Here is a 24,211-nt window from a genome sequence, read left to right as displayed (position 1 = left end):
ACCACTGGCCAATTCAACAAGTCAAATCAGCCAAAATGGATGCGCACGGCTCCTCCAACTGACGACAGCACAGAACCGAAGTCACCGACTCGCCAGACTGTCCGACAGCCAATAATCGGGTTTGTGTGTATTACACACAGCCGCCTATACACACAGATATAAAAGGGTTATCCTCTCATCTTATTCTAGGACATAAGAACTATTACTTTAAGTCACATATTTTGACACACATCTATCAGATCAGATCATAATGTGGTGCAGCACAATCCTATTGCACCTGTTTGAGTGAGTAACGATAGCTTTACCTTTAACTAAGACCCTGTTTACACGTACGTGGTTATGTTTTACAGAGAGAGATGTTTCCCTTCATTTGTGTTCGTAACTTCCTGCACACTTTTCGTAATTTTTGTTAATCAAAATTCACTGCAAAGTCTGACCTCAGAAATTACGTAACTAAGAAACAGGTCTTACAACTCTAATTTCACAACAAGCTCCACTCAGATTATGTTTCCTCCTTCAGAGTGCTTCTGAGATACTCTGAACAGTCTTCAACAGTGGAGAAGAAACAAAGTCTTCCCACCAGTTTCCTGCTCTGAAGAAAACATCTCAACTCTTCATCATGGGCAGCAAGACCAAACTCTTTAGAAACACATTTTTCAAATCAAAAACTAAAGAAATGATTCCTGAAAATATAGTCTTCGTTTGCTCTGGATGTTTCTCAGGGTCTTATGTGTGGAGACGAGCACTTCTACTCCTGGTCAACTCCTGACACTCACTAAGACACTCCTCCTACTCTCACAGTGTCATCAGAGACAGACAGGCTGACAGCAGCATTAACACTACGGGCCCTATTTTAACGATCTGAAATGCAAGTATCAAACGTGAAACGCAAGTAGCTTTGTGGGTGGATCTCGGGCGCTGTTGCTGTTATACCGGCAGGATGAATGACTCTTCCGACGCAAATCTAAAATGGGTTGGTCTGAAGTAGCTAGGTGTGGTTTGGTGGTAACGTGAAATAAACCAATCAGATGTCATCTCACGTTCCCTTTAAGAGCAGACGCGCTTGTTCCATGGCGGATTGCTTTTATGACCGTGGATTTACCTGGCACACGCCAGCAGGAGCTGTTCGGGTGCGGCAAAGTAATAAATGCCCGTCTTGACCGGGTGGCGCATGCTTGGCGACGGCTCCTCCGACTGACGACGATCACGGAACACACCGAACAGACTCAAGTCACCGACCTCGCCAGACTGTCCGACGGCCGATAATCGGGTTGGTGTGTCAGCGCCTATACACACAGATATAAAAGGGTTATCCTCTCATCTTATTCTAGGACATAAGAACTATTACTTTAATTCACATATTATGACACACATCTATCAGATCAGATCATAATGTGGTGCAGCACAATCCTATTGCACCTGTTTGAGTGAGTAACGATAACTTTACCTTTAACTAAGACCCTGTTTACACGTACATGGTTATGTTTTACAGAAAGAGAAGTTTCCCTTCATTTGTGTTCATAACTTCCTGCACACTTTTCATAATTTTTGTTAATCAAAATTCACTGCAAAGTCTGACCTCAGAATTTACGTACCTAAGAAACAGGTCTTACAACTCTAATTTCACAACAATCTCCACTCAGATCATATTTCCTCCTTCAGAGTCTCTCTGAGAAACTCTGAACAGTCTTCAACAGTGGAGAAGAAACAAAGTCCTCCCACCAGTTTCCTGCTCTGAAGAAAACATCTCAACTCTTCATCATGGGCAGCAAGACCAAACTCTTTAGAAACACATTTCTCAAGTCTACAACTAAAGAAATGATCCCTGAAAGTATAGTCTTGGTTTGCTCTGGATGTTTCTCAGGGTCTTATGTGTGGAGACGAGCACTTCTACTCCTGGTCAACTCCTGACACTCACTAAGACACTCCTCCTACTCTCACAGTGTCATCAGAGACAGACAGGCTGACAGCAGCATTAACACTACGGGCCCTATTTTAACGATCTGAAACGCAAGTGTCAAACGTGAAACGCAAGTAGCTTAGTGGGTGGATCTCGGGCGCTGTTGCTGTTATACCGGCAGGATGAATGACTCTTCCGACGCAAATCTAAAATGGGTTGGTCTGAAGTAGCTAGGTGTGGTTTGGTCGTAACGTGAAATAAACCAATCAGATGTCATCCCACGTTCCCTTTAAGAGCAGACGCGCTTGTTCCATGGCGGATTGCTTTTATGACCGCGGATTTACCTGGCACACGCCAGCAGGAGCTGTTCGGGTGCGGCAAAGTAATAAATGCCCGTCTTGACCGGGTGGCGCATGCTTGGCGACGGCTCCTCCGACTGACGACGATCACGGAACACACCGAACAGACTCGAGTCACCGACCTCGCCAGACTGTCCGACGGCTGATAATCGGGTTGGTGTGTCAGCGCCTATACACACAGATATAAAAGGGTTATCCTCTCATCTTATTCTAGGACATAAGAACTATTACTTTAAGTCACATATTTTGACACACATCTATCAGATCAGATCATAATGTGGTGCAGCACAATCCTATTGCACCTGTTTGAGTGAGTAACGATAGCTTTACCTTTAACTAAGACCCTGTTCACACGTACGTGGTTATGGCCTCTCAGCTGATCTAACAGCTGATTGGTTCAGAATCGACTCAACATGATGACGTTTTATGTCAACTTTTTATTGATTTTGAATTGGAGGGATTTTAACTGCGATTTGTCTAATTTAAAAGCGTATTCTGTGCAGAACACATGTTGTGTGACTGATAGTTATGTTTAGAAGTCAGAGAGACTAAATCTGTTCAGATTATGGATCATCTACAGTGTGTTGTTAATTAAAATCAGCAACAGATTGCACGTAAAGCATTTTGACAGCTACTCTGTCATAATAAAAACAACTGGAGACTGTGTACAAGCAGATTTATGGGTCTGATAACATTTTATTAAATCGGAATCGGACCACAGTGTTACTGTCACATCCTGTTTAGCCTGAAGGCTGCTGGAATCGGCTGGAAAACATGTCTGACTTGAGAGCGGATTTTTGTCACCGCCCCCGGCTTCTGACGCCTGCTCTCGTCCGCTTTACAGGCGAGGCGCAGTTCATCTCGAACGAGCCTAACGACTCTTGTGCCCGACGCAAATCTTAAATGGGTTGGTCTGAAGTAGCTATTATGGTTTGGGCGTAACGTGAAAATAACCAATCAGATGTCATCTCACATTCCCTTTAAGAGCAGGTGCGCTTGTTCCATGGCGGATTGCTATTATGACGACGGATTTACCTGGCACACGCCAGCAGGAGCTGTTCGGGATGCGGCAAAGTAATAAATGCCCGTCTTGACCGGGTGGCGCATGCTTGGCGACGGCTCCTCCTCCTCCTGACGACAGCACAGAACACACCGAACAGACTCGAGTCACCGACCTCGCCAGACTGTCCAACGGCTGATAATCGGGTTGGTGTGTCAGCGCCTATATACACAGATATAACAGGGGTTATCCTCTCATCTTATTGTAGGACATAAGAACTATTACTTTAAGTCACATATTTTGACACACATCTATCAGATTAGATCATAATGTGGTGCAGCACAATCCTATTGCACCTGTTTGAGTGAGTAACGATAGCTTTACCTTTAACTAAGACCCTGTTTACACGTACATGGTTATTTTTACAAACGGAGACATTTCCCTTCGTTTGTGGCCCTCCTTTTACACGCAAACGGAAAATTCACCTCTGAAACCTAGTCTTTCTAAAAAACTCTTTAGTTTTTAGATTTTTGAAATCTTCATTTGCACGGTTGAATGTAAACTGAGACAAACGGAGGTTTAGGCAGCCAAGAGAGAGAAAGAGGAAGTGATTGGTTGCTGTTGTTGCTATTTTTGGGATTCTGATTGGCTAAGGTGGGCTTGAGCTTCTCGTTACACTGCCACCTACAGGTTTTGGCATGCTCTTGACGGCATCGACGGCGTATATACACGGGTACGTGTTAACGAACACTTTTCTGAAAACTGACAGCTGTGCATGATGTTATTTTTGGAAACGGAAAGTGTGAAATGTCCGTTTATGAAAAAAGTGTGAAGTGTTAGAAACCACGCTGCTTATTTATAAATCAGTGAGGTGTGTGCTGTGTGCCTGTGTGCTGTACTAAACATTATTAAACATATAAGTTCTCTCTGGCCAGGGGTCCATTCTTCGTACGTTGCTTTAAACATCCGAGATCAAATGACACATCCTAGATGATATCATCGTGCTAATCATGATCTGGCTAATTAGGTTCTTTGAACACACCTGCTGTTGATGATTAGTATAGCTGGATTGAGTTAGTGAGATAATTGCGCGTTCATGCGCTTGTTTAAAAGGGGTGATGTATCAATAGCAGAAACTTTGATCAGCAACGCTGCTATTGGCTGCTCACCATGGCCAAAGAGCGCGCTCAGTTTTTCAACGCAGCAGAGCAAGAACTATTACTGGAAGGGTATGCTGAGTTTGAAACAATAGTTAAAACGCCAGGGAACACCTCAAAGTCTGCAAAAGCCAGGAGAGAGGGCTGGCAAAAAGAAGCAGACAAATTAAATCTGTAAGCGTTCCATGTTATGGTTATATCACTTATTACAGTATATATTCTTGTATTTTAATAATTTCATAATTGCTTAATGTCAGAGCCAGCTCAGGACCCACTAGAACATGGGAACAAGTAAAAGTGAAGTACAAGAATATTCTTCAAACTGGTAAGCTTTTCTACTTCTACTGTTTAGTCTCTTTTACCCAAAAACATTTTAAATGATGTGTTTGTCTGTTTATAACAGCAACCAAGAAAAAGTCAGAGCATAAAAAAACAGGTGGTGGTCCTGCACCCCCACATTATACCCCGGCAGAAGAGCTGGCCCTTGGGCTAAATGCGAACCGACCCATTGTGGAGGGCATCCCTGGGGGCAGCTCTTCCTTAGACCTACAGCCAGGGACCAGTAACAGCAACACCTTCATTACAGGTAAATGAGTTTTAAATCATCTTGCTACAGTGTAAATAATTTGTTGCTGCATTAAATTAAGTATGTCTATAATCCAAATGGCTGGTACAGTCATTCCAACAGATAAATATTGAGTCAATTGCTTCGACTTGTGAAGGTGAAAACTGCATAACTTTATGTAGTAATGTTTTGCAATATGTTATTGATCATATTTTTTCCTAGCGTAGTTCATTGTAATGCCATTGTGTTCTCTTTTCCGACGAGTCAAACTTTTAACGTGTGGCTCCAACAAGTTGATAATGTAGAGGAGACCCTCCCGAGAAAAACGATATCTCTCAATCAGTAGATTATCGCGCTGCGCTAAAGGATCCTGTTAATCTCGCAAAACACGATTGCTTCGAAAAGCTATTTGAATTATTCTGGCACCTTCAGCAACAGGTTCCTGACGTACAAACGGACAAGACATGGCTGCGACAGACTTCCCATATCACCTCCGTTTATATAGCCGGGATCTAATCCTGTTGACATGAAATTAGCCTGCTCGCGAGCAGGTTTAAGATTGCGCACCTGTTGCTATGACAGCAAGTCCAGGATGAGCGTCGAAGAACTAAACAATCCAAGATCATGCCAAATCGCCAACAATCAAATCCAGCTAAGTGAGTTAGCAACGTACGAAGAATGGGCCCCAGAGCAGATACAACTAATTCAAACCTAAACTCGCTTTGGAATTCGCTCTTTTCTAAGGAAGTGAAAACTTTACCTAATATTTATTTTTATTGTTTGAGGTCAATTTGTGATAAGCACTATATTGTGAGATGCTGTGAATATTTTTATAGTAGTTTTTATGTTTTGTTTTTTTTTATCTGTGTATTTTGTCTGGATTTTGTGTGATTGGAAGATGAATAGAGGCAGTTATAACTGGATTTAACGAGGATGATAAATGTTTTTTATGGTTTGATATAAAACTCTGACGCTGAAGTTGATTTGAAAAGCAGAACCAGGAGCATTCTGCCCTGATAAATGATGTTCCTGTTTTTATGAATCAACATTTTGCCTCTATGATAACACCTAACCCACAGTTTGAGGGGCATTTTAAACTGTACACATGTCATTTTGAAACCACTCATGTGTTCATCCTCACCTCAAACGTGTGAACTCTCAGAGGAAACGCGCATAGGCGCAGAAATGGAAAGAGCGCACTTTCTCAATGCATGACTTAACCAACATCCTGACATCAAATGTGTCTTGCACCTTGTTCTCAGTTCAGTGTTGAATCGATCTGCTGCTGAGACAGATGAACTCCACACACCTGTGAGTTAGGGCTGCCATTTAGGAAGGATGTGTTCGACGCTCTGCTGCTGTTTCCCCTGCAGACGCTGCAGATCAGAAGGTAAGAAAAGCTGCTTACAACACAGCATCGTCCAGGTGTAAAGTTAGCAACAGGGTTTATGCACGTCAAATGTTAGTATTATCCACAACGCGAATGTGACCTGCTGCGGTTTTGATGTGGTGTTGGAACATTTACCATATAATACCAATAAATATTTTAAGAAGTGAAACATGGATTATCTGGATGAATCTGCAGCAGCAGGGACAGGGAACACATTCAGAGAGTCCCTTAGACGAAACAACATCACCTGACTGAGAAGAAGAAGTCTACTGTTATCTTTGACAGAAAACATCAAAACACTTTTTGTCAGCTTAAAAAAAAACTGTCAAATAATTCAAATCTTTTTCTGATAAATGTGCCAGATGAATGCAGCATATGTTCTAATTAACAAGTGTGTGCAAAACCAACATGGGAAACATCAACATCAACATGCTGGCATTAATACTGTAAGCATGGTAGCGTGCTAATGTAAGCATTTAGCTCAAGTACAGCCTCACTGAGCCTCAGTAAAAGAAGGTCTACAGCTCCATGACTTCTGGCCAAACTCCATCTGCTGATGAAGATCATCATATGTGAAAACAACCAAAAGCTCCAGAACAGATACTACATTTCTAATTTTCCATCTCAGAATCAAACAATTTAGTTTTTTTGGGATTTCCAAAAACCAGATTGTGAAAAAATAGGAATATGAATCACTGACTCATGTTTGTTTTATGACACCTGCACAGAAAGAAACGTACTGTAGTGGTCATGGTGTTTGTTCCTGTGTAACCACGCACACACACACACACACACACACACACACACACACTCAAAATGTGAAAAAAGTCAAGATTCTACAGTAATTGCTTTCTGAAGACCCTAAATACAAAATGTAATGAAAATGTAAAATAATGAATAGACATATTACAAGGTACTGTACAGGGTTAAATTCTTTATCGTTTTACAGCAGGGTTTTAGAGTAAAATATTAGCTGTAGCCCCTTCATGCTACACACACATAGAACATATAAACACATGTTTAAATTAGAATAAAATAAAACTATATGTAATATAGGCCACTATATATAATCTACTCAGTGCTGATATGTACATACTGTATATACCTAGAGACTTTGGTTTGATGTGTAGGGTAGTGTTGAATGAGGGTAGTGTAGAAGTGTAATGTGCAAAACCAGCATGACTAGCATATTTCTCCCTTATCAGACAATTTGCGTCTCGTCACCCATTTGCACACACATTCATACCTCGGGAGCAACTTGGGGTTAAGCGTCTTGCTCAAGAACACTTTGACATGCAGACAGAGGATCGAACCGTAAACCTTGTGGTCAAAGGACATCCTGCTCTACCTCTGAGCCACAGCCGCCCCAGTAACTCATAACGTCAAATCATAACAGTTAAGTTATGTCAGACACTTTACAGATAGAATACTGTAGGTCTAGACCATACATAACATCTCCCCCCCCCCAAAAAAAAAAGCAGAACCTGGCTTTAGGTGGAAGGTCATCTGGCTCGACCAGTTAGGGGTGACTGGTATATTGTAGAGTATACCGAGGATGATACGGGGAGTCTCACAGCCAGAGAAGCTGCTCTGTATTCTGGTGGTAAGAGCGGCTACTTCTGTATGACAGACGGCAGCTTTTTTAGTATCCTCTGGGCTGTGCGCAGGTACCTCACCTCACCGATACTACTGATGTACTGTACATAGGTAGGTATCGATGATGTTCTGCGTGGTTTTAGTCACCCGCTGCAGAGCCCTCCTGTCCTGGACCTGTCAAACCATGCTTTCGATTGCAAAAAACTTGGCACGGGAAACATTTCTTCTTAAGTTTCTTTAGATACAGCCGTTTCGGAGCTTTCCTTACCAGGGTGGAGATGTGTGTGTGGTGTCTTTAGTAGCAATGCTGTGCTGTTGTATAAAGAGGAATCCGCTGACACTGTTCTTGATTATAAAAGTTTATTTACATCAAAGAATTCAGCATCAATTTACAAGCTTCTGCAGGAGCTCGGAGAGACGACAGCTTTTCCCAATTCTCTGAATAGTCGACTCTGCCTTTGTCTGTGAGGACACAGTATATCTATACTTATAATTTGGGGTGGGAGCAATAATTTGACCAATGGCCACAAGCCGTCTGGCCTTTGTCCAACAAAGACATTATAGATATATATAGAATGTTCAGAATAGATATTGAGATAATATATATTATGATGACCATTTCACAGAGGTGCTCTGTGATGCAGATTCCCAGGAACCTCAAACTGTTCACTTGCTCCACCCTAGCTGCATTGATGCAGACAGGTAGTTGTGTCGACAAGATAGGTTATTTCCTCACATTATGAAGTCTCACCATTGTTTGACATCCGGCCGATGATGTTAGTCCCAACTATCCTTAAGTACAGTAGGGCTACATGAGTGAAAGTACTTAGTTACATTGCATTACTGAAAATAATCATTAGTTGCAGCCCTACACGTATGGACACATCAATCTCGGAATCATTACTTTTTGGGGTATCTAGTCCTAAATTGGTGCTGGACAAATTATGTTTTTGGTGGCGCTGGAGGAGAAGTAAGGGGATCCCCAAAGTCTGTACACTGTGGATCATGAATGTCTGTACAGAATTGCATTACATTGTGATATTTCCCTCTTACAGTTTTTCTTTTCGATTGCTAAACGACGAGTCACATGTGCAAAACTCTCACTACAGTCTCCACAGCAGCAGTTCATGTGGACCAAACTGTAGTTAGTTTTTCATTGTTTGAACACAGTTTTCAAAACTCTACACACTTAACCCATGACTTTAACCACAACCTGCACAACACTGTGGATTTACAGCTTTGTCATACTTTGTTCAGATGCTAAAACACTGCTGTCAAAACTGTTAACCACACATTCAAAACTGTTTGTTTCTACAAATAGATTGTAGTATGGTGCCTATCAAACACTGCTGAATGGAATTTTAGCTGAAAGGTGTCTTGTTTTAGACTAGTTAGTGAAGATATACGGTATTTGTATAGAGAAAGCTTAGAAAGCCTTTTTTTGTATACAAACACCAAATACTGTAAAAATTAAACCATTATACACTGTACCGTTTGAGAGAAACAGATAAAAGAGCAAAGATACCAACATGTCCAGGTAAGATGTCTGAGGTTATATACACAGCTATAAAAAAAAAAATCTTTACAATAGTAAAACTGCGTTCTTACTGTTTTTCAGAAAGTAATGGAAACACCACATTCATTAGTATTTAGAGATGATGCAGACATCCAGTGGGATGAAGAAAACTTGCCACATGATGCTGGAGAGAGGCAGGATTAGTCACACTATTCTTTGTTACTGTTATGTACCATTAGTTTTTTTCCCAGTAATTCCATAAATTACTAGAGACAAAATACTATATTGAAGCAAACTGCTGATTTTCATTCCTTCTTGTTTACCTTACGTAAAAGTTGGTATATTATAAAATCTATATATTTTTTCCTTACTGTAAAGAAACTATTGAGTAGTATGAAGTCACTCAAATTGTTCAAACTGTAAAGATCAGAAAGTTTGTAATTTCTGTATTGGTGTTTGACGCTAGTGTTTTTACCCTCAGTGTGTTCTGAGTGACAGTGTGTGTTATCTCAGTGAGGACTGTTCTGAGTGTTGTACACAGTGTTTTGAGACGTGTGTTAAGAGTTGTTTTGCTTTGAGTTGTGCAGCTGATGTGAACTGTTTAGGTCAGGTGACTGTTGGTAGTGCAGACTGTAGTGAGAGTTGTGCATATGTGACTCCAGTTGTGCCCCCTGTCGTTTAGCAATTGAAAACATTACCTCAGCGCTATGTGTGTCTGTGTCTGTGTGTATGTCTGTGTGTGTGTGTGGGGGGGGTGGGGGAGGTGTCAGTGGACTTTCCACCACTTTGGGGAGTTCTTTTTCATATACATCATCCTCAGCAGGAGGAGCCTGCTGGTGATTTAAAGCCCACCCCAGCTCAGTGCAGCTGTACCATTCCTAACAGAGCAGAGACTGTGAGATCAGGGTGAGTAAGTGAGTGAGGGCTGAACAATTTTTGTTACAAATTTCAGATTTATGTGTGTCTGGACCGGTTCATAGTGCATTTCACTCTTAAAGTGAGCAACTTTAATCACTTTACCATGACTGTTAACTGTGCTGTGTGGACAGGCTGATCCTTTTCCACTTACTTATTTGTTCAGTCTGATTTAAAAAGTTGTGTAACATCTCTAGGATCCATTTTAAAAGTTATTCATTAATGTAGATGAGAAGTGAACATTCACTTCTCATGTGATTATTGAAAGTTAGTTGTTATTGTTATTTTCATGCAGCGTTTTTTTCATGTTATTTGCACAGTTTTTTTGTTTGTATGTAGGCTACTTTCACTTTGTATTATTCATGATACAGATTTTTGGAGATGCTTAGCTTTTATAACATGGTGATGAGAATACTGATGATATGGTTCTACTGGACACTAGGCTGTTAAATTGGGTTTTGTATTTTGTGATTTAATTGTTTGATTGATTGATTTGAATGATTGTGTGAAATTTATTGTGTTTTTCAATTTGATTGGAAAAAAAATAGCAACAATTCTTTGATACCATTCTCAAACAACTGTTCTTTATACTTTTATTTTGGAAATAACACAGGAAGCAAGTGTTAGGAGGCGTTAGTGAATTGTTTAGCTAACTAATTATAAACTATAAAACAAATAACGTTATAATTTAAAAGGCAAAGACAGACGATGACAATTGACATCTAATTGACATAAAAAAGAAATAGCCAAGTGAAACACTGAACTACTTTTTTCTTCTTTTGTCTCCCATAGATTTATCAGAGCGTCGGAGTCTCTCCTCTGCTATAGATTTCTCAGACCGCCGGACCAGTCTCTCCTCTCGGATAACGATGCGGACCGAGACAGTCACAGACGGACTCAGGCTGCCGCGGTTTAACTTCGGGAGGGGCAGAGCTGACAAAAACAAAAACCCCTCCACGACTGATGGACACAGCTCACCCGGTGATGAGAAGCCCCAAATCGGTCAGTTAGCTAGCTAAGTTCCATCGAAAGGCTGTTTGCTAACCTTACATAATGATCATTTGTTATTAAGCTAGCGTGGTTTAATGGGACTGCAGCCCCCTGTAGAACGATAACAGCAACAGAAGGAACAGAGATAAAGTTAACGTTAAGCTGTTGCTGTCAGCTAAAATCACTTAGTCTAATTTATATGGTGTTGAAAAAAAAAATATATATATATATCTATATATTATTGCAGGAATATTACAGGAATACCCGGTGGTGGAATGTAATTTAACGTTAACGTAACGTTACTGTAAGCTACTGTTGCGTTTTCTTGATTTTGAGAAAGGAGAGGCTTTGTCCAATTGAGATTAATAAGATTTAATAACGAAATGACATGACAGAACAGGACTGCAAGATGTCTTCCCATCGTGGTTTCTACATTTTACAGTCCCTTTTAAAAAAAAAAGTTTGTCCCCCAGATTCAAAAATATAGTCTTTAAAGTGACTTTCTGAACAATTTGGACAAATAGTCTTTCTACCAAGCTACCACGCTTTGAGTGCCAATGATAAAGCGCTATATAAATGTAATGAATTGTTATTATTATTATTAAATAAAAGACATTAATGTGAAGAAAAAATAACTGAAATTAGAGAAGAAGAGAAATCACTTAGAGCAGAACACATACTGAAGACCATCATATCAAATAAAAACAGGAAGAAATAGAAATACTTTCGGAAGAAAAACACTGAAAGGTTCAAATCCTAACGTAACATAACGTAAATGGTTATTTTGATAATGGATTAATCATTCAAGTGCTTATCAAGGAAAAAAAGCCAAACATTTCGATAGTCCAGGCCTTCCAGATGTGATGATGTGCTCCCTTTCTTCTCTTACATGATAGTAAACTACATATGTTTGAGTTTTGCACTGTGCGTCTTACAAATAAAAAACTATTTGAAGATGGCACATTGGGTTGTAGTAAACTGTGAAACTGTGATCAAACGATTAACCAAGATAGTAGCCTACCTAGCAGATTAGTCGTTAAAAGCAAATACTCATTTAGCTGCAGCCTTAAATATAATCTGTATTTCTTTTATCCATTATTTTATGCTAAACAACATGTGTAATCTGTGTAACTTTTCTCCCTCAGTGACCCTCACTTTTGAGCAGAGACTTGAGGCCCAACAGTTGTTTGAGGCCGGCCAGCTGCTGATAGAGAGAGAGGATCGTCTGTTCTGGGAGATAAACGAGGCAGAGAAACTTACACATCACGAGGAAGAAGTAAACAAGCTTGCTGCAGACCACCACGCCCTGCAAGGACTTGTCCAGAAGACTCTATCTCTCAGCCTGGGGGAGGTCAGTTCGGAGACTCTGACGTCTGCGGTGAAGGCAGTGAACCAGGAGGAGGACCAGGACCAGCAGTGGACTCAGAGGGATCGGACCCCTCCGCAATGGAGGCCCAGTGAATGGAAGAAGCTCCACGACTCCACGCTTCGCTGCCTGGTGGAGGAGCGCTTAGACAACCCTGCAACGCCCCCCGCTGACAAGGGGAACATGTCTGATATCGAGGCGGACGTCTGCAGCATGGGCCGGCAACTGAAGGAGGACCTGCTGTCTGTGGTGGACGAGGTCAAGAGTTGCTACCCGCCAGAGTGGAACATCAGTAATTTTTACGCAGGGTTGTACCACGAAGCCTTCAGCGCCAGACTCAGGAAGATCGCCGACTTTGGTTTGGACGACAAGGACTGCACTGTCCTCCTGCACTGGGTCAACGAGTTTTACCCAGAGTAAGTCGTGACTTCAGTTTATGTTTGAAGTGTTTTTGCCCTGGTAGGGTTGGGCATCGTTTTGATTTTAACAACTCTGATGCCAATTCCGATTCTTCCTTTGTGATTCTGGTTCTTTAACATTCTCGATTCCAATTCTTCGAGAGGTGGAGTTGAAGCGGATCACATGCTTATTTCACAGATAAGATGACGAGGAACATTTGATTTTTATTCAATGGTGATTTACAGTTTTAGCGGGATTTTTCAACGTAAAATAAAGCCACACTTTAGAGCTCCGCTTACCGTGCTCCATGGCTGCAACACAACAAGCGCCAGGAAGTATGGTGGCCTTTATGGAAACCAAAACTTAGTTCCTTGTGTTCAATTTGGAGCCGATGATCAGATTCTGAACCAAATTTTCCAAATGATTCCCAAAAAGAAAAAGGATACTATTGGAATCGTAATTTTTGAAAGGATTCAACAAAGTCCATCCTCTGTCTCAACAACTACTTTACAGATTACGAGTACATTCCAGTGGTGGAACGTAACCAAGTACATTTACTTAAAGGTCCAGTGTGTAACGTGTTTAGTTGTTCATTATCAAAATCGGTGTTGCCCGTTCACCAACTTGTCCTTTTTCATGAATATTTACCACCACCATCAATTCCAAGTATTCCTATTAGCTTGAAATTTTACATTTGTATTAGCATGAACTGGGGTAGACGCTCCATATTCATGCACCTTCTTAAAATACGTTAGCCGGTAAGGGACATACAGAACCTACTGCTCCGCCTTTGGCGTTTTCGCTGTCACATGATAAACTCACAGGTGCTGCTAATGCTGTTAATCGGTATCGTAGCTTCCCGGCCCCGGCAAGTTTGAAGAAGGAAACATGGAAGACCACACGTATTCAAAATCCAAATTTCAGGAACAGGAGTCTTCTTCTTCTTCTTTGCCCAGAAAAAGAAGAAGGATATTGAAAAGAGCAAGAGACCGGCATTTTGAAGCGTGAAGGCTACCGTAGTGTAACACGTACTTTGAACTGCGTGGTGCGAGAGAGTTGATTGCCATATATGATCTCAACGCTAGATGGGAGAAATTCCTTCACATTGGACCTTTACATCACACGTTTTGTCTTGTGCTAGACACAATAAGATGTTCTGCAGAACATCTGCAAAATGTTATGAATTTCTCACTGTGTAGTTGTAATAGCTCCTTTAATCATCATCTCTTATCTAAATCTGTCCTTTGTGATTGCGTGAAATGACTCAACTGTTCATGTTGATTGAGAAACAAAGCAGCTCGTCTTAAAGTTGTGTAACAATGTAGAAAAGCGCTGCAGGACTGCACACACAGTGCATTACATAATACCCCAGAAGGCAACGCAGCAAAAAAGACAAATTGAGTTTGGTTTTAAAGTTTGCTCTGAGTCGTTTTTACATTTCGCCGCACCCTGATGTTCACAGACCAGTTTGTCACAGATCTTTTATTGACAACAAGTTGCTGCGAGTTCTTGTTTTCAAAAAGTGAAGTGGAAGACAAGGCATCGAGGGAAATCAGATGATGTACAATAAAACAGTGTACAAGTATCTGTTATAATGATTTTCTGTCATCTAAAAGTGTGCAAAGTTCTCATGGTTTTCTAATGAAAGTTGTGATATCTGCTTTCTGTGTCAGAATCCTTCAAAAGCAGGAGCTGGCCAGTGAAATCGATATTGAAGCTCTGGGAAAACTGCTGCCTGAAGACTTGTTGAAAAATCTGGAGGAGCAATACCTGAGCAAACAACAGGTAACCCAAATTGCCTGCTTAATTTGAGTTATTTCAGTTAGATCTTAGTTATGTTTGGCTGTTTTTTGTTTTCAGTTTGTTGGGTTAGGCAGCTTTACTCAACCCAAAGCTGGGTGTCCTCCCTCAGGAAAATTTTGAGTGCCAAATATTTCCTTTCCTGCCATCAAAGCATCATTGTGGGACTGACTCTAGTGGCTGTAATTCTGCACCAAGGCTGAATTTCGGGAAAGAGACTTCAGATACATAAACTGTAGCATACAGCCTGTGTGACAGCGGTATGTTGTTGTGCGTTCAGGATGATCTGAAGACGTTCATCGAGCGCATCCTGGAGGGAGAGGAGCAGAAGTGGAATAATGAAGAGGAGCCAACGAGAAGGGACGGCTGCTTTGTCAGTACTGTGGCCTACGACATCATTCAGGTACAGTTTCAATGAGACATGCCGCTTTTGTAACAGTACTTACCCTGCCACTATTAGGCTCCTTAATGCTCAGGCACCTTGCAGAGTCAAACTGTATTAAATGCACCTTATTCAAATGCACTTTAAAGACTGCACAAGACATTTTATGGGAAATGCAATAGCACAAGGTCTTTCAGCTTTTTACTGGTTTGAATGGTTGTATATGTGATTGTCTTTTATGTACTGTATGTTCCTGTGTATGTATTGCCTTTTTAACCTGTCTGGCACCAAAACAAATTCCAATCAATTCCAGTTTGTTGTTGGGATTCACGCAGCTTGTTATTGCAGGTTTAGATCAAGCCTCGACATGTTTTCATGTCTTGTTTGCTTCTGATCCCAATCCCAATATGAAGTTGTCTTTTTTTGCTTCATGTGATCAAAAGAGAACAAAATGTAAAACATAATGGTACCAGTGTCCTTTGCTCTGCCGTTTAGACCAGGAAGGAGTCAAGTAAGTTGAGGCCTGTCGGGCTTTTTTCCAACACAAAGCACTAAAGCCAAAACCGGAGCAAAAACGAGCTGTCCAAACCTAACCAACAAGGAAGACAGTGGTTATGTATTTATAGAAAGTCATTCACTGTCAGATCAAGGTCCCAGTGTCCAGAAGCGGCCATGCTCCTGCAGCCTGATAAATCCACAAGGCACTTACAGTGCCGTCGTTATGGCTTCAGTTTCTGGTGCTAGTTTGTAGTGGTTTTTATTTGCTGTCATTGATCTGTGTCCTCCATCTGTCTTTAGCTTATCAATAGTACGGTGAAAACGGCTGCAAAAATTGTGGGAGATCTGCACAAGGCCCAGAGCATAACGTGCCCGCTGAAAGATTTAATGCAGAGGTAAGAAGACTGAGGATTTTCTGTAAAATAGTGTCATTTTAAAATGCTTTTTTGTCTTGTATCTAAGAAGAACAGCACTGTTGAAGTGAAAAACAACTGCTTTCATTTAAATCCAAACTCCTGCAGGTACAAGATCTTCCAAAAAGATGTCATGAAGCAAGACAAACCACACAGCCGGCCGATTATCAAGGCGCACCTCGGCAGTATGGAGCAGTTCAGGTGTGTTTCTGACATTTTGGCCATTGTGGCGTGATTAGACAGATGTCTAGCGTTATTAAGATTGAATTCTGCTTGATCCCACAAAAGAAAATATGGGCTAACGTGACTTCTGTGCTCTTTCTGCAGGGACGTCCTCGATAAGAATAAAGAGCTGTTCACAGAGGATGTGCGGAAAAGTTTACTGCACGTTCTGACTGACATGAAACAAACTGCCCACGCATATCTATTAAAACATGTGCACGATGTCCTCAGGGTGAGTTTTTTTTACAACAAAGCTTTTTTTTCTTTTTCTTGTCAACTAATCTCAGGAGAAAGCCCAAAACAAAACGGAATGTATCTACCAACAAGTACTGTGTTTAACAGCCTGATGTACTGTACAGTATCTTCTTCCTCTGTGTCATAGAGCTACGTTGTTAAAAACACATCAGTGAGCCTCACTGCTGCACTGGGTCAAATTAGCATGAACACACACACTGTAGTTTATTTTTGACCCAATCCCACATATTGTACACTGTCCTGCTGCCACAGAAAACTGGGCTTGGGCTGAGTGCCACAGGAAGTTAGAATCTTTTTAAGAGACAGTTTAATTTATATATCTGGAACAAACAGAAGATTTTATATATGGATTTTTTTCAAACAAAGGTCATTTAGCACAAAATAACAAAACAGGCATGATAGTAGAAACACTAGCGCAACAAAATAGAATTCGTGAAACAGAAATAGAAAGGAAAATATCTTAATTAAAGCAAGGGAAATTGTATGTTGAATTGTACAGTAGCTCTGAAGAACAACACAAATATAGATCCTTACAGTTTTTCCAAATCGGGATATTTGCATTATCTGTTGCAAATTCTCTACTACTGTGCATGAAAGTGTTACCTGTCTAACGCATCATGTTTGTACGTCACACAGCCACAGTACCGCATGCTGGGAACCAACGACTGGCTGCATAAGGACGTGTTTGAGAAGCTGCTGGAGAGCATTGAAAAAGAGATTCAGGAGCTTCGTGGTTCCTGTGAATCCTGTCACCAGGTACAAACGCACTCTTCAATTCAATCTAAAGGAGGAGCTCCTGGGTTTGACTACAAATCATGTTATATCCCATCCAAAGCACGCTATACTTTAGATCAGGGGCCATTCTAGGAGCAGAGTTTGCCTGGAACCCTTTTGATGTCATTTTTTAAAAGGTTATTCTACTGTGATAGCTGTGCATTTTTTGGACCATCATGGTAGGGGAAAAACTTTTATGTAACTAGAAAGACACCAACAATTCTTAGAAAACTTTTTAACTTTAATGCTGAGCCACAGGGCCATTACTGCAAAGGTCATGTTGTTTTACAAATTGAGTCAGATATTTATCCAGGGAGAAGCCGGCATTTCCAAAATGCAGCATCAATAACTGGAAAATTAGAGATTCATATGATTTTGATTAATGGCTGACAAGCACTATTTCCTGAAAATGGCTCAGAATGTTTTTCTGAATGATCTAGGCATCTAGATTTTGGGTTTAGTTGCATGATGTTGTGGCATTCCTAGAGCAGCACCCCTAAAAAAGGGCTAAAATCCCCCCGGGTTGATGTCTTAAACGTATATTTCCATTCAGGGAGCCATTGGTTTCAATTTATTACCATATCATATGAAAATGAATCATGATTACTGTGATGGATGAAAACAACTCAAGCAAGTTTCTACGGTCACTGATTTTCGAACCATAAAGAAATGAATGGAAACCAATGGCTGCCTGTATGTGAGGAAAAATGCATTTAAAATTCTGAAACACTTGTTTTGGTTATTCCAAAATAATGTGACTTTTATAGCAAATGGACTAAAATATGTAAAATCACTGGCATTGTTAAATAAACTTACTTGGAAAGATCAAATGGAAATTGACTCTCTCAGTTCAGCCTCTTTTGTTGGTTCTTCCAACTAGTTGAAATGTATTGCATTTTAATCTGAAACTTTATTTCTGATTACATGATTGGATTCATTTCAGAAACTGATTGGCCAGCTGCACCAGGAAGTCGCAAAAGAATATGTGAAGCGGCTCCTGAAAGGACGAGTCAAACTGAAGGACAAGGAGCGGCAGCTGAAGGCCTACGGGATCGTAAAGGACAACGCAGAGAATTTGCACCATTTCTTTGACAAAATGGTGAGAATCGAATACAAAATCGCTTGAAACAAAGTTTTAGATCTTGACAAAACATTCACTTTTGCTTATAGTTCCATGTAATACGTCACTGGAACGGACCACAGAGCGTGATTAACAAGTGATCCAGGGAGAATCCACAGTGATTACAGAAGATAAAATCAAAAACAAGAAGGTTGTAGATTAGACTAAACTGTGACTGCTCTTTCCTCACAGGGATCAGAGGAGGATTGGTGTAAGGAAATACTGACCAAGATTGCAGAAGTGCTGAAACTCCAAGACCTCCCCGCCATACAGATGCAAGTAGTATCACTGGGAACTGCTTATCCTGACCTCAGGTAACCTTTGCTCTCTCAAAACATATACAGCGCACTGGTATAATGTGTTAACATTATACCAGTGTTAACAGACCTGATAAGGACATGATCTTAGTGGTTGAGGATAAACATACCTCTTTTTAGACAGAGAGAGAAACAGGAAAGCTGAAATGTATCCAGCTGTTTCCTGGCAGCAGGATACTGTTATGAGCTAAAAGCAGACACGCTACAACTCTGTTATGAGCTAAAAGCAGACACGCTACAACTCAAATTTCCTCTGGAGTAGCCAGCGTGTCAGTGAGAGTGCTGTGGTACACTGAAACACAGGCACTGCAGTGAAATAAGGAGGTTTGAGCTGGTAAAGCTTAGTTGTGGTATGTCGGTTTATAAAATTCTGTAAAATTCTTTTGGACTTTTCCCTATCTCTGTTTTTTTGTGACAAACTCTCTCTCTTCCTACATAGAAAGTGTTTTTAGGGTAGCTCTCTCCCCTTTTCTGTCTTCACCTGTCATATTGAATAAAGGCCGAAAAAGCCCAGAAAATAATCTTTAAAAAAGAAAATTTTGATCCTGGCCGATTTTGGGCCGTTTTTTGGCAGTTTGCAGATTATCTCTATTGCTGTTTTATTTGCCTGATAACCGATAAAGTTATTTATGAAAAAAGTGCACTACTTTGGCTGCCTCTGTCCCTCTGCTTTGGTTTCACTCCCCACTGAGTTTGACTTAATCTCCCGCCCACAACACTATATGACTGTTACTGTGTTTTAATACCGAAAGTTTCTCATTTACTAAATAATTGCTCCAAAGCATGTAAACAAAGTTTGTAACATTTCAAAAATCTTAATTTAAAGATTTTCATTTTCACTGTAAATGCATATCGGTTCCAAATATTGCTTATCTGTTTCATTAACTACTAATAATATGTATCGGCATCGGCCTTGAAAACTATTGGTCGATGGCTACTGTAGGCGGAATTTTGTCCAAATGAGGCCCTAAGGTCTGTCAAATCTGACTCTTATTAATTCATTCCCGCGCCTTCTTTCATTGGACTTAAGTTTACCAGAACACAAGGATCAATCTGAGATGAAGAGTTCAGTTAAGCAAATTCACTGAGTCCAGCATAAAAGTTACAACACAGCTGTGGGTTCACAAACAGCATCTAAGTTTCCCTGGCAACAGACATTATGTCAGAGCTGGTCCACCGAGATCTCGTCTGAAGTGTGAACCCTCATCTATCCTCTCCCTTCAGTTTTTATGCTCTCCTCACAGGAGGGTGTCTTCTTGTTGCTAGGCAAAAACTGCAAGGTCGGGGCCTCCGTGTGGTGCAACTTCCTCTTCCGTTCTCACAACCTTCAAACAATGCACCTCTATTAGCCTAAAGTATTTTTATGACTTAAAGGAATACGCCACCGTTTGTTGAAATAGTTCTTATCACGGTCTACCCTGGCTTAGATAGGTGGGCCAACGCATTTTTTGTCTCAGTGCAAGTAACTAGGTTGTTTTTTGTCTTTTGTTGGCTCACTTTTACTCACAACATGCTAACCGGCAACATAGGATTCCATTCACTACGCTAAGCTAACTAGAGGCGGCGCTGCTGGTGTTGCAGCGGACTAAAACGATGCATGCACAAAAAATGCGTTGGCCCACCTATCTACAGCTAGGGGAGACCGTGATAAGCCCTATTTCAACAAACGGTGGCATATCTCTTTAAGCTTAACTTTCTGTGTATCAGAGTACTTTTAACCACTTCCTCAATGACTAACACAGCTGTTTTGCAACGAGCACATACACACATTTTGTTAATAAACTATTTCTACACTACCTCACATGTTTGTCATGTGGATGATGAAAAGTGACATTTGCATAATTTGTTTCTATTTCCTTTGCTAACATGAGATATGTACACAGCTAAAAGCCATATAGTTTGGTTACAGCGCTCATGAACTTTCGTTGACGTGAGCTTATCTATGTTGCCAGGTCTATTGAGAGTCTTTGGTGACCATGGGGCGAAAAAAATTGGTCATAATCTGTGTTTACTTATCCAATTGGAATCTATACACTCAGGACCTGCCGCTAGTCTCCTAAAGAGACTAACCTTTCCTTCCATTCTTTCACCCACAGTGAGAAACATGTTTCGGCTCTGCTCAAGCTCAAGACCAACCTCTCCAGAGCCGACAGGAAAATCGTCAAAGAGACTCTGTTGGACACTTTGAGGGAAACGGGATGCGCCGGCATTTCTCGTCCGTTTTTCTACGGAGTTCAGGTCAAATGAGTTGAAACTGCATTCAGTTCTTCTCCTTTTAAAGCTGACTGAAATTTGGGTTGTATAGTATTGTGTATTATAGCGTTTGTGTGTATAGTGTTTGTGTGTGTGAAAGTATGATAAGTTGGACACTGTTTGTTTCAAATATCACATATGCTGTAAAGAATATTGTCTGCAGACTTTAAAAAGATGAAATGAGTGTTTTAGTTATGTATAGCTATATACATCATATCTATATATCTATATACAGTTCACATTAGTGCTGGTAAATATGGTGCTTTTTACTGCTGAGAAATGTGTGTGTGTGTGTGTGTGTGTGTGTGTGTGTGTGTGTGTGTGTGTGTGTGTGTGTGTGTGTGTGTGTGTGTGTGTGTGTGTAGTTTGTTATTCTCATAGTGTGTATATTTTTCCTAAAATGTGCAATAAAGACTAGCTATTTTTTATAGATTTTCATTTTTATTTCATCTGATGTACAGAATGTTGAGAAAGTGTTGAATGTAACTTAAGTTTAAAAATAAATTTGGTGAAACCTCTAAGTGATTTAAAAAAGAAAACCTTGAGCAGTAGATGTTTACCTCCGTTCATTTACAACAGTGACAAAAACACCTTTGTAGATATAAACAGACTTCTAGGTTTTACTGCAAATTCACGTGAACATACACTTACTCTTAATGTAACATTCACAAGTTAGAGCACAAACTACAGTCTGAAAACATTAAGTGCAGGTGTGCTAGTTTAGCTGGTGATCATGTTAACTGGTGATATTTGCATAAAATCAGTGAATATTCAACAAGGCCCTGCCTACTTTTAAGAGCATTCTGCTCTGGCTCTGCCCCTGAGTGCCAGAGGTTCACATTTTCACCAAGTGTTTGCAAGTGAGACAAAATAATGGATATCGCTGAAAACATCACCAGTTTATGTGTAATACATGGCCGTTTAAGCATTGTCCACACAAATACAACACATGCTGTATGAACGAAAACACAATAAAATGAAACAACTCACTAGAGATCTAGCTGGGATTCAAACCTTGGATGTCATGGACAAAATAAGTTAATGGACTAACATCTACATTGTCTATACCACTACACTACACACCAAAGCCTGCAAAGATTTAGTGGTTTCTATCTATATATTGGACTTTTATTGGACTTTTAGTCTAAGTTAACACAGGTTAACATATGAGAGAAATATACGCCCAGGTAAACTGGTGATATCACAATTTAACATGGGCAAATGCAAGCCTGGAAACAGTAAAGTAGGTTCATCTTTGCCTCACATACCAAAACTTAACTGATGTACAACAAACTGTCATGACCCCACTTAACACTTTATTCCATTTTGGGGGTAAAAATGAAACACGTCAATCATGCGCAAGCGTGATCATTTATCATTGTTATTGTGGGCCATCTCATACGAAGAATGTGTAGGCCTACCTCAGCACCAGTTAACCTGGGCGTATATTTCTCTCATATGTTAACCTGTGTTAACTTAGACTAAAAGTCCAATAAAAGTCCAATATATAGATAGAAACCACAAAATCTTTGTCTCTTGTTTGTAGTGTGGTGGTATATAGACAGTGTAGCTATTAGTTCATTAACTTTCTTTTGTCCGTGACATCCAAGGTTTGAATCCCAGCTAGATCTCTAGTGCGTTGTTTCATTTTTTTTGTTCATACAGTATGTGTTGTATTTGTGTGGACAATGCTTAAACGGACATGTATTACACATGATGTGATGTTTTCAGCGATATCCATTATTTTGTCTCACTTGCAAACACTTGGTGAAAATATGAACCTCTGGCACTCAGGGGCGGAGCCAGAGCAGAACGCTCTTAAAAGTAGGCAGGGCCTTGTTGAATATTCACTGATTTTATGCAAATATCACCAGTTAACATGATCACCAGCTAAACTGGCACACAGGAACAAACAATATACTATAATATTCAGTGTTTAGACTCCTTCACGTTTTTCCCATTTTGTTATGTTGCACCTTTTAGCTCAGGTGCCTCTCATTGCTCTTGATCATCTTTGAGATGTTTCTACGCCTTGATTGGAGTCTACCTGAGGTCAATTCGACTGATTGGACATGATTTAGAAAAGCACACACCTGTCTTTATCAGGTCTCACAGCTGACAAAAACCAAGGCAGACCAGATAGAAGGACAAGACAATTGACTTGTAGTCCAGTTGGTGGTTGTAATACACCCAAAAGAAAAATCAAGCCATGAGGATGTATAGAAGGAACTGCCTGCAGATCTCAATGATACAGGACCTTTTTCACGGCAGACATGTTGACATGTCATAGTAGGAAAAGCCCAGGTGTATTCAAAACCATTAATGATGGCTGCATTCCACTTAGGAGAGGCCCTGGTATTAAACCATTAATGATGGCTGCATTCCACTTAGGAGAGGCCCTGGTATTAAACCATTACTGATGGCTGCATTCCACTTAGGAGAGGCCCTGGTATTAAACCATTACTGATGGCTGCATTCCACTTAGGAGAGACCCTGGTATTAAACCATTACTGATGGCTGCATTCCACTTAGGAGAGGCCCTGGTATTGGGCATGCTGACTCACTGAAATAGCTTACTGGGACACTTGATGGAATTGAGCCGTCGTTAAGGTTATCAATTTCATCTGTGCTTTTCCTACTGTGACAAGTCAACAATGTCTGCTGTGAAAAAAGGTCCATTAAGGCACAGATCTGGGGAAGGCTACAAAATCGGAAACCCTTCCAGATCACCAAAGTTATTACAATCCATCCTGATGGGGAGCCTGAATGTTAGTACTAAAGTTAATCCATCCAATAGTTGTTGAGACATTTTACTCAGAAACACACATTTCAAGCTCATGGTGTCGCTAGAGGGAAAAGTCAGGGGATCATTAAAGTCAGCAGGATTCATCCTCTGAGGAACATGAATGCCTGTACAAAATATTGTTTCAATCCATGAGATCGATGTTGAGCCATTTTAGAGAATAAGTGAACATTTTGATCTGCTGTTGGCTGAGGGGAATATGAACGTGTGCCCCAAATTTC

The 24,211-nt window shown here is 40.5% G+C and overlaps 1 protein-coding gene and 2 non-coding genes across 4 annotated transcripts; 1 reads left to right on the top strand and 2 right to left on the bottom strand.

Annotated features, from left to right (window-relative positions):
• Positions 1 to 492: 492 nt before the first annotated feature.
• On the bottom strand, positions 493 to 699 carry LOC120550062. The gene has a single exon (XR_005637549.1). It is a non-coding gene; the product is annotated as a small nucleolar RNA U3 (small nucleolar RNA).
• A 935-nt stretch (positions 700 to 1,634) lies between these two features.
• Positions 1,635 to 1,841, bottom strand: LOC120550058. Its single transcript, XR_005637545.1, has one exon. It is a non-coding gene; the product is annotated as a small nucleolar RNA U3 (small nucleolar RNA).
• A 4,438-nt stretch (positions 1,842 to 6,279) lies between these two features.
• LOC120549672 (tumor necrosis factor alpha-induced protein 2-like) lies at positions 6,280 to 21,708 on the top strand. Of its 2 annotated transcripts, none has more exons than XM_039786737.1 (12): positions 6,280 to 6,371; positions 11,191 to 11,400; positions 12,534 to 13,170; positions 14,827 to 14,938; positions 15,234 to 15,356; positions 16,134 to 16,228; positions 16,355 to 16,447; positions 16,574 to 16,700; positions 17,360 to 17,479; positions 18,441 to 18,596; positions 18,810 to 18,931; positions 21,031 to 21,708. In XM_039786737.1, the coding sequence occupies exons 1-12, from the start codon at positions 6,320 to 6,322 to the stop codon at positions 21,179 to 21,181; spliced, it is 1,998 nt and encodes a 665-aa protein (XP_039642671.1). In that variant the 5' UTR covers positions 6,280 to 6,319; the 3' UTR covers positions 21,182 to 21,708. The 2 variants fall into 2 exon arrangements, with proteins under 2 accessions (XP_039642671.1, XP_039642672.1); XM_039786738.1 differs by lacking the exon at positions 6,280 to 6,371 and adding an exon at positions 10,288 to 10,389 and having other exon boundaries at positions 21,031 to 21,617.
• The last annotated feature ends 2,503 nt before the right edge of the window (positions 21,709 to 24,211 follow it).

Source organism: Perca fluviatilis, chromosome 20, assembly GCF_010015445.1.
Source record: "Perca fluviatilis chromosome 20, GENO_Pfluv_1.0, whole genome shotgun sequence".
NCBI classification, from domain to species: domain Eukaryota; kingdom Metazoa; phylum Chordata; class Actinopteri; order Perciformes; family Percidae; genus Perca; species Perca fluviatilis.
This window is presented reverse-complemented; position numbering and strand designations above follow the sequence as displayed.